Source organism: Prunus mume, linkage group LG2 (genome assembly GCF_029339155.1).
Source record: "Prunus mume cultivar Tortuosa linkage group LG2, ASM2933915v1, whole genome shotgun sequence".
NCBI lineage: Eukaryota > Viridiplantae > Streptophyta > Magnoliopsida > Rosales > Rosaceae > Prunus > Prunus mume.
This window is the reverse complement of record NC_142699.1, coordinates 28,901,903-28,919,218: the sequence shown is the minus strand read 5'-3', so window position 1 is coordinate 28,919,218 and position 17,316 is coordinate 28,901,903. Positions and strand designations below refer to the sequence as shown.

General features: G+C 36.0%; 1 protein-coding gene and 1 pseudogene across 2 annotated transcripts; one reads left to right on the top strand and one right to left on the bottom strand.

Annotated features, from left to right (window-relative positions):
- Positions 1-265: 265 nt before the first annotated feature.
- LOC103343381 (pre-mRNA-processing factor 19-like) lies at positions 266-7,730 on the bottom strand. Its single transcript, XM_008247044.2, has 18 exons — positions 7,569-7,730; positions 7,380-7,465; positions 7,052-7,123; positions 6,648-6,710; positions 5,662-5,748; positions 5,285-5,432; positions 5,079-5,197; positions 4,801-4,917; positions 4,086-4,181; positions 3,941-4,000; positions 3,397-3,471; positions 2,903-3,007; positions 2,303-2,419; positions 2,141-2,218; positions 1,959-2,055; positions 1,541-1,592; positions 825-895; positions 266-700 (listed from the first exon to the last, which is right to left on the bottom strand). Exons 1-18 carry the CDS (start codon positions 7,579-7,581, stop codon positions 585-587), a joined length of 1,572 nt encoding a protein of 523 aa, XP_008245266.1. The 5' UTR covers positions 7,582-7,730; the 3' UTR covers positions 266-584.
- Positions 7,731-12,051: 4,321 nt separating this feature from the next.
- LOC103343380 (uncharacterized) lies at positions 12,052-16,642 on the top strand (annotated as a pseudogene). Its single transcript, XR_016124776.1, has 5 exons — positions 12,052-12,440; positions 14,181-15,016; positions 15,548-15,733; positions 15,968-16,093; positions 16,242-16,642. The product of XR_016124776.1 is annotated as an uncharacterized LOC103343380 (transcript).
- The last annotated feature ends 674 nt before the right edge of the window (positions 16,643-17,316 follow it).

Below are 17,316 nucleotides of genomic sequence, written 5' to 3'. Positions count from 1 at the left end.
TGTCATTAGCAGAATTGGAGTATTTTCTATCTGTAATTTCTAAATTCGATTTTGGGAATATCCCTTTGATCGTGCATTCGTCTCTCTTAGTGCTGCACAATTTATCGTGCCTAAATGGTAGGGAAATTTGCAGAACTAATTTTTTTCTTAAAAATGTTCGAATGGTTAAAACTGTATATCTGGGTTAAGAATTGTTAGATTCGTGCTAATAACCAAAAAACCCTAACGGAACATTAATAACCAATTTTGGTTTCAAGTCATGATCAACCATAATGTCATGATGGTATTTGGGGGAATTAAGAACATGAAAAAATAATAGTACAACCTCAGCCGCCAATATGCCACGAAAATTGAAATCTCTTAAGCATTCAACTATTTCTATCCCCTTTTTTTTTTCTTTCCTTTTTTTTCCCTGGAATAACGTCTACCGCTCAGCTAACACTGCACATGGAAATACAAAACTACATAAATGTTCTACAAGGCACAATTGCTTCAAAACCCTGTTCAAAGGCCAACAAGATGAATCCAAATTAACCCGCAGTGAAGGTAACAGCAACTGCAGACGGGGCAACTTTGATAAGACTTCAGGGCTCCATTGCACTATCATCGCCAGGCAGGCCAAAAATGCGTAGGTTACGGTCCATCGATCCTACTGCAATATATTTTGCATCTGGACCAAATTTGACACTTGTTGCTTTACCTAAAACAAGACAAGAAGGTAAAGAACATCAGGGACTAATGTAAAGAACCTCAGGGACTAATGTAAAGTAAAGGCCACAAAGGCCCACAACCAACAATTGACAGGCGAGTGGAAGAGAAATAACCTGTGCCAGACATATCAGGAAAAGTCTTTATAGTGTTCCAATCTAATTTGACGCTAGTAGCTTGGATGACTCTGCAAAAGCAAAATACCAAAATCAGTGTTCAAAAGTTTCTGGAAAGCAAGACGGTAGCAGAATATTTGGCATTTGGAGATGAGAATTTACAAATAGAGAAGAAACTATACTTTAAATTCAAAATTTATTGCTAAACTGTCATGCATTTCAAAGAATATCCAGCTTCTGTTGGACTGACGTAAAATGCAAATGTCAGCTTTCTCACATTCACTCAGAGAGAAATATGGCAACTTTCAGACAACTTAAGTAATTAACCACTATTATACCAAATTCCAGTTTTTCACAGGCCACTACACTAATGTCCAGTAAATCTAAGCCAATCATTTCATTTCATAATCTTCTTCAAAAGAGAAATCAGGGAGGGAGAAGGCAGGTAGGAGGAACAGAATGGGTAGTTCCTTGGATATGACATAAACTGTAATCTTCTGTCCTTGGGTGTGCCATAATTGTACTTAGAAGGTTACAGTTCATCGCATATCCATATACAATTATGGGATGCTATAATTTTCAGTAGAATATTACAATTTTTAAACTACCCCCATCATGCGTTAAGCTTCTTGATATTATTAACACAAATGAAAAGGCATTTTTTAAAAAAAAATTCAGGTGTTCAATCCAAAAATGTATGTTTTTCAAACACTGACCTTATATCGGAGCCTGCAGCAGCAAGGTAACTTCCACTGTAGTCGAATTCAACTGCATGGATCAGAAACAGAGCTTTCATCATACTCCATATTTGGCAAGACTTGTATGATATTACAAGTCTAAATAAGAAATCTTATCCAATTCATTGTTACTAAAGTAATGAGAGATTACATAGGACAATAGGAAGACTATAACAAAAAGGGAAGCGTATAGATATATGACCTCAGGAAATTTTCTCATCTAGCAAGAAGAATTAGATACATGTAAATGTAAACCAAAAATTCACCATGTCAACCAAGAATCCCAAAGAAGTAGAGTTGCTTTCAAGTGATTCAACAGAATTTTGCACAGTGAAAGCATTGCAATGAAATATTTCTCATTTTTTTGCCGGGAAAGAAACTATGAGAATATACATACCACAGTTTGTTGGTGTGTCAGGACCATATGGAGTGAATGTCCTGAAGTTTTTCAATTTGCGTAGATCCCACAACTTAATGCCATCACTTGCTGCAGTCTGTCCAATTTAAATGTAAAATATATGAGCATGATATCATATAATTCTCTATCTACTTCATTTTTTTTCTTAGTGGAGCACCTACCGCAAGAAAGTAACCATTCTCAGAGAAGGAGATGGAAGTTACTGCACCAACATGTCCCTCAAACTTCGCAACATTTGTCTGTCAATTAGCACAAGTAATGAAAGTAAAATCAGAACTGAAAAATAAAGGTTGAAAGCAGAAGAAAAAGTAATGCCTGCACACCTGACTTTTAACATCCCAAATTTTCACAAGGCCCCCAGTGGTGCCTGTTCCAAGGATAAGACCATCAGGATGGAACGCCAAAGATGTATAGCCCTCAGATGCGGAAGGGTCTTCAACCTAAAGAGCCAAAGAAATTTTCATTGCGTAATCAAGGACAAGGCAAATTAAGGTACAGATAATGATATCACAGGAGAACATAGGTGGAGAAAAAAAAATATGAACTCTGTTTCAAATGAAAAAGTTTCCATTCTCTTTTTTCATTATTTTAGCAAACTCAACTAGTATAGAAGCAGCTATACACGTGCATCAGTTTAAACATACAATAACATTTTACAGAAGTTTCGACACTTCGTCAACCATAAATATTTTCCCCACTTCATCAACCAATGAAATGCAAAGAGCTGCATACTAAACATATTTAACGACCTGCATAAACATGTCCTCAAGTTTATGCATTTGTATTGTACTGCCTCATGATAGAAGCTGATGTTCAAAAAGAATGATACTTGACAAAGTGCATGATATTGAAAACATGGCATCCTGCATGCATGCACACACACACACACACACACACACACACACAGAGTGAAGGATTATAACCTGTGTCAGACATAACCCTGAGGAAAGATCGTAAAAGCACCATGTACCATCAAGAGAAGCAGTCACAAAGTAGTTATTCGTGGCATGCACAGTAACAGCTTGCACCTGAATTTTTTTTGAGATGTTAAATAAAGTAATATACGTAGCACATAACCAGTATATAGAATGCAATACATAATAAAACTCGGTTGCTGGGCAGTGCCCCTCAAAAAATATCAAATAAAAAGAAAATTGCCAGGTAGCAGTTTATTTTATCAGACATTATTCATTAGTTATCAAACATCTTATAACATAAACCAAAAATTCCTGAACACAGGAAATACAGAAACATCACGACTTGGACACAGAAAGACAAAAAGTAGAAATGGTTATTGAAGCAGAGTAAGTTCACTTTTTTTTTTCCCTGATTTACTGCTCATTTTTCCACTTAAAGGGACTTGGAGCATTTTTTTTGGTGAACTTGTTGGGGAAAAGATTGAATCAAAACTATTTACCTCTGCAGTATGGTCCTTCAAAACGTGGTTACAGTTATAGTTCCCATCATCAGACCCTTGCCATATGCGAACTGTCTGCAACATTGATGGAAAAAAATGATATCAAAACATCACAATATAGACTTCACTAGATTGAATATCTGATAAGTTACACAAGTAAAACCTATGCATAACCTCTAAATTGCATGCATGCACACTTCAGTGTTTACTCCAATTTTTTATTTTTCTTTTCTGTTGTTACCTTTGTGTTCAGGTCAGGGGAGGTTACCCAGTTACAACATGTAAAGCAATATAAAGAAATCTAGCATCTCAATTTGAATTCGTGTAGGTCCACATAGTAAAACTTCAAAAATCCCAACTCAAAACTTGCAATTTTGAGGTATTCAAAGTTCAGTAGTGGCCAGGGTTACACATTGGTACCGAATAATATGCAAAGCTAGCAACAGAAGTCCAGAAAATATTGAAGATGAAATAGCAACGAAGCAATGAACAAATCAATAAAGGATGTCCATGAACGAGAAGAAATAAATTAAATGTGGCTTACCTTGTCTGCTGACCCAGTTATTAACAGATCATCCCGAGGTACAATTTTGACACTGTTAACCTACCAAGGAAAAGATACATAACCATTCAATATGCATTAATGAAAAGACATCAAGTAATTGTTTGATAGGGTTAATAGATGATACCTTCTTTGAATGACCACTAAGAGTGGATATGATTTGTCCTGATGGTTGATCAAAGATTACTGCATTTGTATCAACCCCTCCAGTTGCAATTATGTTCTGTAAGGAAAAGGAAAAAAAAAATAGTTTTGATCAGCAAGATGGAAACATAACTAAGGCGCACATAATTAACAATAATTGCATAAAGCTAAATTTGATATGCGTACTGAACATAACTTTTTATCCTTCTAGGGTATTGTTTTTGACATTTTAGCACAGGATATCAGAAAGACATAAAACACACAGGTGGGCACAGAAGGATGAAATTACTTTTTCCTTAATAGGTGTCTACCTTTAAGAGAAAAAAGTGGAAAAAACTTTTGGAGCAGAGAGTAGATCAAGGTAGAAAAAGCATGCAAAAGATCCAAATTCTCATCTAATAGCAGCATGTGCTATCCATATGGCAAAACTGAACCATGCAATTGAACCCTAAAACATAAGAGCTTCCAGATTCATTGAATTTTAAATTGTTCCTTCTAAACTCATTTTCACCACCTTTTTTTTTTCTTTTGATAAGTTCTACAGGGCTATAGCAGACCTAAAGATCAATAGAGACATTACAACACCACAAACGCATATGACAGTAAGTACTGAATAGCAAGGCACACAGCAGCCATACCCATACAGAAGTGATGCTTGAACAAAACCAAATAATAATAAAACAAGAACAAACGCATACCTTGTTAGAATGAATATCAATCGATAAAATTCCCGGTTTGCTTGTTTTATGAAGGGGATGGCTAGATATCTGAGTATACCTCTCCAAAGCATCAACTGGAGCCAACATTGGGGATATCTGAGCACAAAACCCATATACAAATTAAAGATATAACTTATTAGATAAATGCTGTAAAAATGGCTGACCTTCACCAGCATCTTTTCTCAATAAAAACTATGCATGGGATGGAAGGTATACTACTAAAAATCTAGCAAGTGACAACAGTTGCATAACAGTACCTGTCGCCTCTTCCTCTGCTGTGAAAGAACCGAATTACATTCAGTCATATCATCTAGGATATTGGGAGATATTCCAGGGCGTACATTCCTCACACCAGGTCCCAGCTGGTCATCAGCAGCTATAGAAGAAAATAGACCTCCAATGAGTTAACATGTAAACTTATGAAAATATATCAAATGTTCTGAGAAGCATATAGAGAAAAAACCTGGTTTCCCATTGCTATGGACAGAGGCATTTGCTGCAACTGTTGATGGTGCTGACATGGGAATTTGTCTCTCAGCCAGAGCAAGTAATGATCTTGCTTCATCCCTTTCTTTTTTGAGTCTCGCAATAACACGGCATGCAGCATCATGCTGCCAAAATATGGATTACTAAAATTAGATCATTCGACCACATGAAGTCATATTCCAGTTGCAGTTAACCCCAAAAAAAAAAGACTAACAAAATGCAAAATAAGTATAAGCTAAATATGTAGTTCTCAAAAGAAAAAAAATAAAAGAATAAAGGAAAGAAAAGAAGGCACCTAGGTACCTTGACTAAGCAAAATATGTAATTGGGAGAAATATCACCTAGTTGCAGTACCTGATACAAAGCATGACTCAACTCTTGCCTTGCTGTATGCAATTGTTGCTCCATCGCAAAATTAGCTAGCATCAAACTATCCCATTCCTATTGGTACGAAGGAAAAAAAAACTCCTTCACTATACAAAGAATACATATAAAATAAACTTCAAAAATTGGAACTACAATGTGAGATGAAAACAAAGCAATAACACTAGACAACACAATAATAATATTATTAAAAGAAAAAGGTAAAATCATATCATTACATTAAGCACTGTCCAAAACCAGTTCTTAAGATTCATAACCCACTAAAAATAGAGGCTCAACTGCTACAATAAACAGAATGAACAATGGACAGTTTGTTGGTAACTCATTATAGTGCTTATAACATATTCCACATGATGCACAAGGACCATCCAATAACCCATAAATTTTATCCATAATTTTCAAGTTAGGCAGTCCGTGAATGGGGTAATGCTAATGAACTCGTCAAGCTCTGAAAGCAAATGCTGGGATTGCTAATGAGTCCCACTTATCATGTGGATGCTTTTGGTTGGTTATAGTCATCAGAATAATGGAGACGGCTATATCAGGAAAAATTATATCTTATATTTAAAGTTTTTCAGTAATAATCTAAAATTTACTCTTTTTGCATCAAATTAAGAAGTAGCATAGCCATGACATTTCGTAATTTTGTTTATTTCACTTAACTTTGGACATTATTTAGCTATATTTACATGTCTTTGCCAGGAGTTCCCAAGATTTTATATTTTGGGTAAGAAACAAATCTCTATTTCTGGACAGCAAATCATGATTTATTCTTGGACAATTCCAAGACCATGACATATTCATGATAATCAAGTTGCATATTTGAATGAGATAATTGTAGTATAGCATAAAACACAGATTAAAATTTAGGATCTACAACAGTCAAAGATACAAGATAAACGTAAATGCCGAAAGGTGATGAATGAAAACAGTAATAGTATAATAAGAAGACATACAAGCTGGAACATTCCGAGCATGCCAGGGATACTAGCAGCTTGTGCAGGTCTGGGCCTTACAATCTGCACGGGAAGCCATCATAGTAAATCCACCACATAAGGAGCTATATTAATTACAAAATGCCAACTCGCTTATCAGATAAAGTTTCTTGGGCATCTTATCAGAGACCCATGATTAAGTTCCACCTTTTCTAAGGGTAAGCGAAGGCTACCCTCTATCATGTAGTGCACAGCTCAAGAGGCCATTTTACCCCATAATTACATATATATATATATATATATATATATATACATACACATACACACATATATAAACAAGTATATACGTTTTTAAATATATAAAAAGATCAACCAAAAGTTGTACTAAGAATGAAATGAAGTAAATATATCGAAATTCAGTATACCTTGCCCGTTCTAACTGGAACAATATCATCAGCGGTAAGTGGTTCTCCAGTTATCGGGCATTTTCCATATTCCTAGTAAGATAACAGGACAACTACAAACACTTAGTCTTCTATCATATGTAGCATTGAAACTGAAATTTATTAAACAAAACTAAGATATAAAAAATGTGAGTTCTTCTAGCAGCAATAAATGGCATAAACAAAATGCACTCCGAAGTTTTCACATGCTAGTTATTCTTTAATTTTCCGGAATTTTCTCAGTAACCAAACAATAATGGTAAAACCAATGGAAACCCTAGAATGAAGATAGCGAGAGAAATAAACACACCGAGATATGCCTCTCGATTAAACGCTTCTCGAAGAGCAAACCAGACTTCTTGGAGACCACAGGCTCTTCCGGCACCTCGCCGGAGACTATACGGGCAAATAAGAAGAGTAATAGTTAGAAAAAGAGAGATCAGCCAAAAAAGATAAAAGTAAAACAACGAACGCGATAGAGAGGAAGAGAGAGCTTTACTCGAGCAGTTCATTATGGCAGAGAGAGCTAGGGTTTGTGTCAGCCTTTGTGCTGCTTGCGACTCAGTGAAGTCAAGAGAAGAGGGCAGCGCTGTCTCGCAAGGACACAAAGGGATACAATCCAACTTTGTGAAAGAAAGAAAATCAGGTCGATGGTCTTTGGATTTTATGATTTAGGGATTCTATCAAACTTAAAATGAAAATCGGACCGGCTCCGGTTGGGCTTCTATTAAGCTGCTGGCCCAAAGTAAAATGGACTGGTGTAGCAAATTGGGCGGGTTGAGCAAGTTGGGAGGGCGACCCAGATCCAACCCGATATACTCGATTTGGTTTTCGGGCTCAGGTTCAACTCCTTTTGATTTGAATAAACTCAACTCCAGTCCAACTCATTATGAATGCTGATTAAGCTCAAATTGTTCAAATTTAGGGGTGAAAATTTACGGCACGTCTTGGTATAGAACTCGAATCTCACACGAAACTTATCCGGATCAACCCGTTAAAAATTTCATATCAATCCACAACGCACACTTATAAAAACCTTTAGAAGGAGAAAACTCCTTGTTGAGAGAAATGGCCTTATGAATTGTAATCAAGTTGTGTAACCTAAGAACAGAAGCTGACTAAGCAAAATAAGAGAAATAGAAAGGAAAAATAAAATATGGGTCATGTTCTCTTTATATTGTACCGATATTGTTTTTCACTTTAGGCCTATTTAGATGTACGTGGATTTTACATCAAAAGAGCTACATGCAACTTTAGAAAAATACCCATATTAAATCCCAAATGTTACATTCACTAATCTCTTCTTGTCCCAAATGTTGATGATTAATCAGCGTTATAACTCAGAAAATATTATAGGGACACAGACAAGAATATGTAAATGTACCCAAAATTATTCATCTTCTGCATCAAAAAGTGAGACACATAACCAGACATGTGGTCTGAAGGTTGATATCAAATAAATATTGCTACAAAGCTCCAAAGCAGATTGTATGGCTAAAATGGTACAAGCCAGATAAAAAAATTCCCACAATAATTTGATTCCCAAAAAATAAAAAATAAAAAATATCCCAGTATAGTATATTGCTCTCCTGAGAATAAAATTGTATATGGCATTATTTCTGTCAAATTTGAAATACCATTTATCTAAGAAAGAAAAACAGAGGCATTCCAAAGTGTAAAAATTGATGCCCTCTTTCCAGTTTTGTAAAATTCTTTAAAAAAAACATGTCTGTTGAATATTGAGCCTAAGAATTTAATGAGAGCCATACAGACGAAATGGGCATCCATCATGGTTATGTTGTAGCAAAGATTAGATTGATGCTACAGCAGAACCTTGAGTGAAGACGATGAGACATTACATCTTTTTTCTTCTTTCTTCTGTTCAATTAATGCATGATTAATGAAGTTGTTAAAGAGGTAGCAGTTTCAGTTAGTCCGAAAAGTGGAATTGAGAAATTCTTGTGTATAACTGGATGTATACAACGCTCCTCTTACATGTAGTCACATTGTGATAAAAGCGTTTGCTAAAAATTATCTAAGAAAGATGTGTCTGAGGACACATATATATATACGTCATCTTATAGTGTACATGTTGGTCGCATGACCTCAATTTTCTTGAGTTTTTCTTTTTAAGCAAATGACTAAGGTGTTTGACGAAATGTTTGAACACACCTATTTATATGCCATTTGATAACTTTCTTTATCACGCCTCAGACAATGACAAAATTCTTTGCTCTGCCACTGTTGACATGGGATTAACTCCATTGACACTCATGGTTAGTATCGAGCCACCCAATATCCCAACAGATCACATGATGTTAATCATTTCATCCCAAGTCATGGGGACGGATGGATGGAGCTAATGCTAATGGACATGTTCTGTAGAATCTTAGCATATATAATTTGCAAAACCATGTGCACAACCTTCCCGTCCCTTCAACACAGAATTTGCTTGTTTCATGTTTCCAGTGAGAGTTTGGTATGGTACGTAACTCATCAAACACAATCTTAGATTCCGAGAAAGGGTATATTTCCCTTCTGTAAAATCTAAAACACAAAACATATGAGACATGCGAATCACTTCATGCTCCAGAACTTTTGCCAAAACCAGAAAATGGAAAGCTCTCTAAAAGGATGCACAAACCAAAAGGTTAGCTTAAGTTTCCAGAACAACATATAATTGAGCATTGTCGACCCACATTGATTGGAAAGAGGTATAAGCTAAATTGAGGAAGGGGATTGATCCCACTTTTTTAAAACATGTGCACGAGTCATGTTTTTTTGCCTAAATTTTTAGAAAGAGAAAATTATTGATGCAAAGCAAATTAACCCTAGTGTATTTTTTTGGGTGCTCATGGAGTTGGGCTTGCCTTTTTGCATGGGGTTTGGAATAAAAAGGAGGAGGTGGAGCATTTTTTTATGTAGGTTTGGTGATGATATGTATATGATGGTCAAAATGAAAATGATTCTATATCCAAATTCAAGCATTAGAAGGAAATAAGACATGTATGCATCGTCAAGGGCATGCTTTAGGACCTGTCATCTATAACTTTAGTTTGCCATTATGGATCATGACTCTACATCTTAAGTCGAATCCAAAACAAAATTTGTCAATTACCCTTCGGTTTAATAGTAATTTAGTCTTTGTCTTGTTGAATACGTTCCTGAATTCAAATCTTATAAACGATAGTTTTTTTTTTTTTTCATTTTTGTATTGTTGAATCAAAAAGAGAAAAGGAAAAAAAAAAAAAAGGACCATGCAACCTTCTTAAGGTATTCATTCATATAACCAAATCTATGATTCCCTAACATAAACCGATCCAGCATGTATGAAACCAAATCTATGATCTTTTGTCCTCATAGAACAAATATTCATTGTATAAAATTCCATGTGATTTATCATGAAGGTGTAGCATCTCCATCAATGGAAATTAGGAGATTTCAAATAAATTTATCTTTCCATGTTTGTTTTGTTTTCATACCCGAAACTACGTACTTTTGAGTATCCATACTTAACTGTTTTGGGTTTACAATTTAGTCATTTGATTTATAATAAATAAGAAAGTTGTTAGGGACTTTCATGTCACGATCCCTAAAATAAAATATAACAGACTCTAAAATAAAAGATGAAAATGCGTAATTTTAGACGTAAATACGGAGATCGGAGGACTCCCACTAATCTTCTCTCACTCTCAATTTGAATGGTGTAGCTCATAGCCAGAAATTGACTCCCATGATTGATCAAGAGTAGTTGAGCACCTCTGCATTATCAAGCATAAGATGTCCTGCACGTCCACCTCATATCCTCATCAATATCATATCAATTCTATGCCATAAGGATCTATACAAATAAAAGGCTGAATTATAAGAAAGTACACAATATATATATTCTCCAGTGATCGAGAAGCATAATTATTTCAGCATCAGTCAATGACTAAGACTGCGGTTAAGGTTCTTGAAAGGGAGAGTCACTTTTAATTTATTTTTTAAAATTTTGGGTTTCATTATTTTCGTGTTAAGTTAATTTAGTCATGAATTTTTATCAAAATTATTTTGGATATTGTCCAGAGTGGAATAACTTTATCGTTATCCACTGCGTATAATTCCCCAAATTATTAGCATGTGTACCATTCCATATCTTTTATGTAACTGCAGCAAAATCATCATTCTTCTTCCCTTAGTTGACTGATCTCAAAAATAAATTCCCTTTACAGTAAAAGGGGAAGATATCGACAGCTTTGCGTTGTATGGAGTTAAATACATAGCTCAATGGCTCAAGGAAGGTAATCATATTTTTTTAAACTACAAAAATTAAATCAGACATCGTTTAGTTTGATTTATGATCTAGAATTCAAAGTTCGAGAATCGAAACCTAAAGTCGGGTGTACACATTCGGGGTTTAAGGTATGATCTAATCCAATGTTGTGTAGATAGTATATACCATATGCATGATCGCACTATTTAGCTAATTAAGCTCCTTAGTCACATGTTAACACCAAATCCTGAATAATAATAATTCAATCCAATATTGTATGCCAAACAAGGACACATTGAGGACGTTCTTCGATTATATATTTACCCACATTGAAAGAATCGGGGGTTACCAAAATAAAACTTAGAAAAGAATCGGGCAACAGGCAAGGCTTGGTCAACCAATTTCTGCTCTAACTGTTGTGAGTTAAGGAAGGTTAGAGATTAAGAAAATCCAACCAAACCAAACCAGCTTTGCCTCTTAACAAAACAAAACAAAATCCATTAGAGGCCACTGCCAGGTCACCCCTTCATTGGTCGAGACTCGAGACCCAGTTCGCCACGTGTCCAGTCTTCTTTCACTTGTGTTCATCCAGAGTGCCACGCCATGTACGGACCCCAAGCTAGCGATCCCCCGCGGGCCTCGGGTTGACCAGTGCCAGGCTTGACGGCTAAGTACGGACAGACCCCTACCACTATATATATATATGAAGTTTAGGCTATTAACTCACTTTTGCCACCCCACACCCCTCCATTTTCTTAGCTCACCCTTCTTTTAACCTTCCTCTGTTTTTCTCTCTGTAAATTGTTTTTCTTTTTTTGCCATGGTCGTTTGGTTTTTTGGATCGTTATAGGCTCTGCTAGCTCTTTGAGATTCTGTTGCATTTGGCTCCTCCTTTGTATAGTTTCCATCCAGATCACAACAACAAGGCCCGTGAGGAGGAGCGATGTGCATGTACATATTGGTTGCATTTTAAATACATTCTCTCTTTGATTTTTTTCTTTTTTCTTTTTTCAATTAAGCAAGCGAAACCATTGATTAAAGCTCAAGCCACGCAACAGAGAGAGAATTGGAACCATGTTGCAGCATGTGATTCAGCAGCAGCAGCAGCAGGAGCAGGTTATTATTAATCCCCTCCCCCCTCCCCGCCCCATTTTTTTTAAATCTCAATCTCCATTGTTGTGTTTAGCTCTCTGTTCATGCATGATGCATGCATGGATTCATGTTTGTTAATTTCCTGGACCAAGATTGTGTTTTTGTGCATGTTTGTTGAGATTAATCTGTTAATTAGTGTTTTTCTGCAAATGAGGTTCTTCAGAATTAGTCTGGAGATGAAATAGAATCAAATTCATTGAGCAGAATAATTTATGTTGTGTTTTGTTTGCAAATTAGTTTGTGTTTCTGCAAATGGGGTTCTTCAGAATAAGTCTTGAGATGAAAGATGGTTGCAAGCTAATCAAAATTATTCAATGGAACATTCAAAATCATGCATGCATTCTTTTCTTTTTTCTTTTTTTTTTGCCTTTTTCATTTGTGCTTTGGTTGGGTAAAATTTCTTGGTCAAAGCAGCAGGAATTTCATATGCTCTCCCTTTCTTTTTCGCCTCTTTCTGTAACCATCATCATCTGCTCAATCCCTTTCGCATCTCTTCCTTTCTAGCTGCGTGTAAATTTCTTGTTGAATGTCTTGTTTGATTTTGACATTTCCAAATTTAAATAATAATAAATCATCATCATCTTTATACTTGGCTCTTGTACAATTCAGAATGTTCTGAGTTTGAGAGCCACTGGTTGGAACAAAAGAACAAATTTGATCCGACGAGCTTATTGTTTCGGACTTGATTCAACTCTCAAACTCCCAAAGAATTTGTGGGGGTTAAGGCATTTTACTCAAAATAGAATGATCCACAAGCAAATCCCATCAAATTTGTACCACCATTCATTGAGCCATTTATATAGGCTATTTCATATGCACACTCCTGGCAGATATTTCAAACTTGTTTCCAATAATACCCACAAAGTTGTCATTGTCATTGTCATTGTCTTAGGGTGCCATCACCTTAGCATTCTAATCCTGAATTTCCTTACTAGTAAATTTCCACTTTTCTTTTGATTAGAATGGGAATATTTATCTTTTTATGCTTCTCCCATAAGCTTTTCTATCTTTGATTCTTTTTGAGTTTACAAGGTTAAAGGAGCCTAGTGACAAACAAGCATTTCACATGGATAACATAAATTGGTTCTTTCAAGTGCCCTTTAAATTCTCACTGTTCGCTCGGACTGAGTCGTTTCTATAAATTGAACAAAACTAACATTCCATGAGCTTCCATCTTAGTTAACTCCATTGATTTCTAGCTGAAATTGGGTAAATTTTTTCCTACATGTCACATGCAGCACAAATGCACATCTTTTTCCTACTTTGCACAAAAAATCGACCACCCGACCATCCTTCTTTAAAGAACTCATTGTGTTCATGAATCATATATGTACATATACATGGAAGATTGGTCCACGGAAACCGCATAAAAAAAACCTGGGAAAACTATCTCATTGTATTTTATACTTTTCATATGCTTGCTTCATGCATATAGAAAGAGAAAAACAGAGGGATGGAGGGAGGGAAAGCTCTACTGTGACACAGGTTGTTATATAAATTTACTGTCATAAGATGTAGCATGCCTCTGTCAAAATCTTGTGCAACAATAATAAAATTTTATTGGTTGCAAAAATATGAAGAATGATGCTCCTAGTTGGCTAAAGAAAAAGGTTTTATTATTACAGTCTTATTGTTGATGATAAGGTTTACATGTAATCTTGTCAAATAATCATATTGTTAACATTGCTCTCTGATGTTTTGCAGGATGAAATTTCCAGCCAGATTAGTGCTCAAATTTTTGATTTTTGTGATCCTGAACTATTCCAAGAGACCCTACAGAATTCAGAGGTTACTTCTTCTCCAAATTGCTGCTATGAAGAAAATTCCTCCTTTGCTACAAATCTTTCACTTCCCCCAGACATAGAAACTAAGTTCAGTACCTACCAGGATAACAATGGCAATACTGACACAACCATTGCACAAACCCCCACAACAACTAGCACCACTACCACAACCACAAGCACCAACACCACCACCACTGCCGCTAGCACTAACACCGTCACCAACACCACCACCAACAATAGTGGCAATCTTTCCATAATCTTTGATTCCCAAGAAGAAATTGATAATGACATATCAGCTTCCATCGATTTTTCTCAATCCCCTCCTTTTTCCGTGCCTCCGTTTCTTGTACCCCAACAAGAACAGTTTGATTTCTCTTCAGTGCCACCTCAAATCTCCTTAGCAGATTCTGTTGTTGAGGGATTTTCTCAGTACTCTGCTGAACCTGTAGTGCCTCTTATGCCGGCTCCATTATCATCGGTTTTTGAAGAGGATTGCTTGTCTTCAGTGCCTTCTTATGTTCCTTTGAACCCTCTTCTCCTTCTTGTTCTTTTCTTGGTCCTGGTATGGGACCACCATACATGACTGCTGGGACTATAAATCCTGCTGCATTATCTGCTGACAGTTCTGGAATTTTCACCAGCAGCATCCTTATGGCTTCTGAACTTCAACCGCAAGATTTGGAATATCAGGGAGACAATGGTGGAATTTTCTGTCCAGAATCATTACCGAGGGTTTTTAACCCCGAAGATCTTCAGGTACTAATCGCTGCTAGAAACTTTTAGTACTTTATAAGTGCTTAGAGAGATCTTATGGAATAGCTATTTTCTTTCTGGCAAGAAACACATATAAACGGTTTAATTCAATCTGTGTGAATTGAAAAACGAACTTGAAGTAACACAACATTTCAACACCTGCCCTCTTAAAAATTCATTTTAGTCCTGTCTCTCACATGAGCTTTAATTGGTCATTAGAGTCAATTTCAAAAGACTTAGAATTCCATATGTAGGAGGCATCGATGGGGCGTATGATCATCTTCTATAAATCCTCTTAGGGGCCACATCTATAGAAGTATAATCTTGTTTATCTGCTCTCTTTAAACTCTTATCACCTGCATGGAGACTGGAAAAGTGGTATCACATTCAACTTTGCCAAATAATATCAGCAGGCTTAGCATCAAAATAAGAATATAAGCACTTTCTTTCTTGTGCACTGAAAGGGACTAATGTTATTTTCTCTGCAACCTTTTTTCTTTTTGGTGTATTTTTCATCTTTTTCCTACTTGAAAGGCACTTAGTGCTGAGAGTCAACAACTGGTGAATGGAGCTGGGAATTCTACTTCTTTACCAACAGAGATTCCAATAGCAGAAGACCCAAATTTTAAAGTAGGAAAGCTCTCTGTTGAAGAAAGGAAAGAGAAAATCCATAGGTACATGAAGAAAAGGAATGAAAGGAATTTCACCAAGAAAATCAAGGTTCTCTCTCTCTCTCTCTCTCTCTCTCTCTCCAACACAAACACACACACACACACACTAGGGTTCCCTTCTTTTTTTCAACATCCTATTATATCTTCTTACATATAGTTATAAGAGGAAAACATTTGTGAAAAGCATTTGCCTCTACTCATATGTGCATGTATGTCACTATGTGTGCTTCATACTAGGGGATTAAGATTTAAACTCTCACTAATTGTGCAAGCAAATATGCAGTACGCCTGCCGCAAAACACTTGCAGACAGCAGACCTCGAGTCAGAGGAAGATTTGCGAAGAACGATGACTTCGGAGAGACTCATAGACCTGCTTGTAGCAACCATGAAGACGACGAAGACGATGAAGTAATACTTCTTACACTATTAAAACATATGCCTCATCTTATATCTACCAAGAATTTTTATTTTCTTTCAAGCTGTTACATTTTCCTTATTCTGATTGTCTTGTCGCCTTACAAAGTTTTGTTGTCCTTTTTATTCTGTTATCTCACAGGTAGTTGTGAAAGAGGAAGAGGATTTGGTTGATTCCTCAGATATCTTTGCTCATATCAGTGGAGTGAACTCTTTCAAATGCAGCTATCCCATCCAATCGTGGATTTGAGTAGTATACTAGCCATAGACTAATTAATCTACCAATTTTGCAGGACCCTGTTTCCACCAGGATTTGTCTGTCCTTGGTTTAATAAAAAAAAATTCAATAAATTGGGTCATTAATATTATCCAATAAATAAGTGAGTCAGGACTGTATAGAAAAGTGCATAACAATGTTAAGTTCTTGTGATGCTATTTCTTGTACAAATTTCAAACTTGTAAGGTGTACATTTTCATGGCATCTTTACTTGAATACCAGTGGAACAATTTTATGTGGGTAAACTGCCGAATACCCCCCCTAAACTATCACTCTAGTTGAAATCTACACCATGAATTAATTTTTCAGCCAATTTAGCACTCGTACTAAATTCTATCGCCAATTTATCCCCCATCATTAGTTTTTAGTAATTTCCATCTAAATCTCCGTTAAAAAAGTCACATGTCAGGCATGGAGTTGAGGATTTGGGTATGTTTGTACTGGCCCGAGAGTTGAGGATTTGGTGTGGACATTGGTGGTCCATTTCCAAGTAACTTAATTTTATTGGGCCTTTCTATTGAAAAGAAAAAAGACTTCTCTCTTCATTATTTTTGTTATGCCAGAAAAATTATCCTTCACAGATTAATTGACACAAAGTCAAAACGTTTTAATGACAGTTATGCAGGTTTTCAGAAGCTGCTCAAATGAACTGAGGTGAGAACAGGGCCTTGTTTGTTTGTCCTAGGTTCTTCTGCATACTTTTGGAGTTCAAAAAAATCAAGCCCAAATGCTATGACTTCGACGAAAGTGTAATAGTCATATGAAAAACAAACCTCGAAAAAGCGGGTGTTCGGTTAATTGTTAGGTGTGAAAATTTACAGAGCGCAGACAAAATGCCTTCATTTTTCAACTGGTTTGTTGGTTATACGGCTCCTAAATAGACACTAACTTTGTTGTCAATGTCATATTTGTCAACCAATGTCTCAAAATCAGGTTCACT

What these genes read in the sequence shown, in the direction of transcription:
- LOC103343381 (XM_008247044.2), bottom strand. An exon ending in TTTGGGATGTTAAAAGTCAG is followed by an intron (nt 2,219 to 2,302) that starts GTGTGCAGGCAT and finishes GCTAATTGACAG; the next exon opens with ACAAATGTTGCGAAGTTTGA. An exon ending in AGAATGGTTACTTTCTTGCG is followed by an intron (nt 2,056 to 2,140) that starts GTAGGTGCTCCA and finishes TAAATTGGACAG; the next exon opens with ACTGCAGCAAGTGATGGCAT.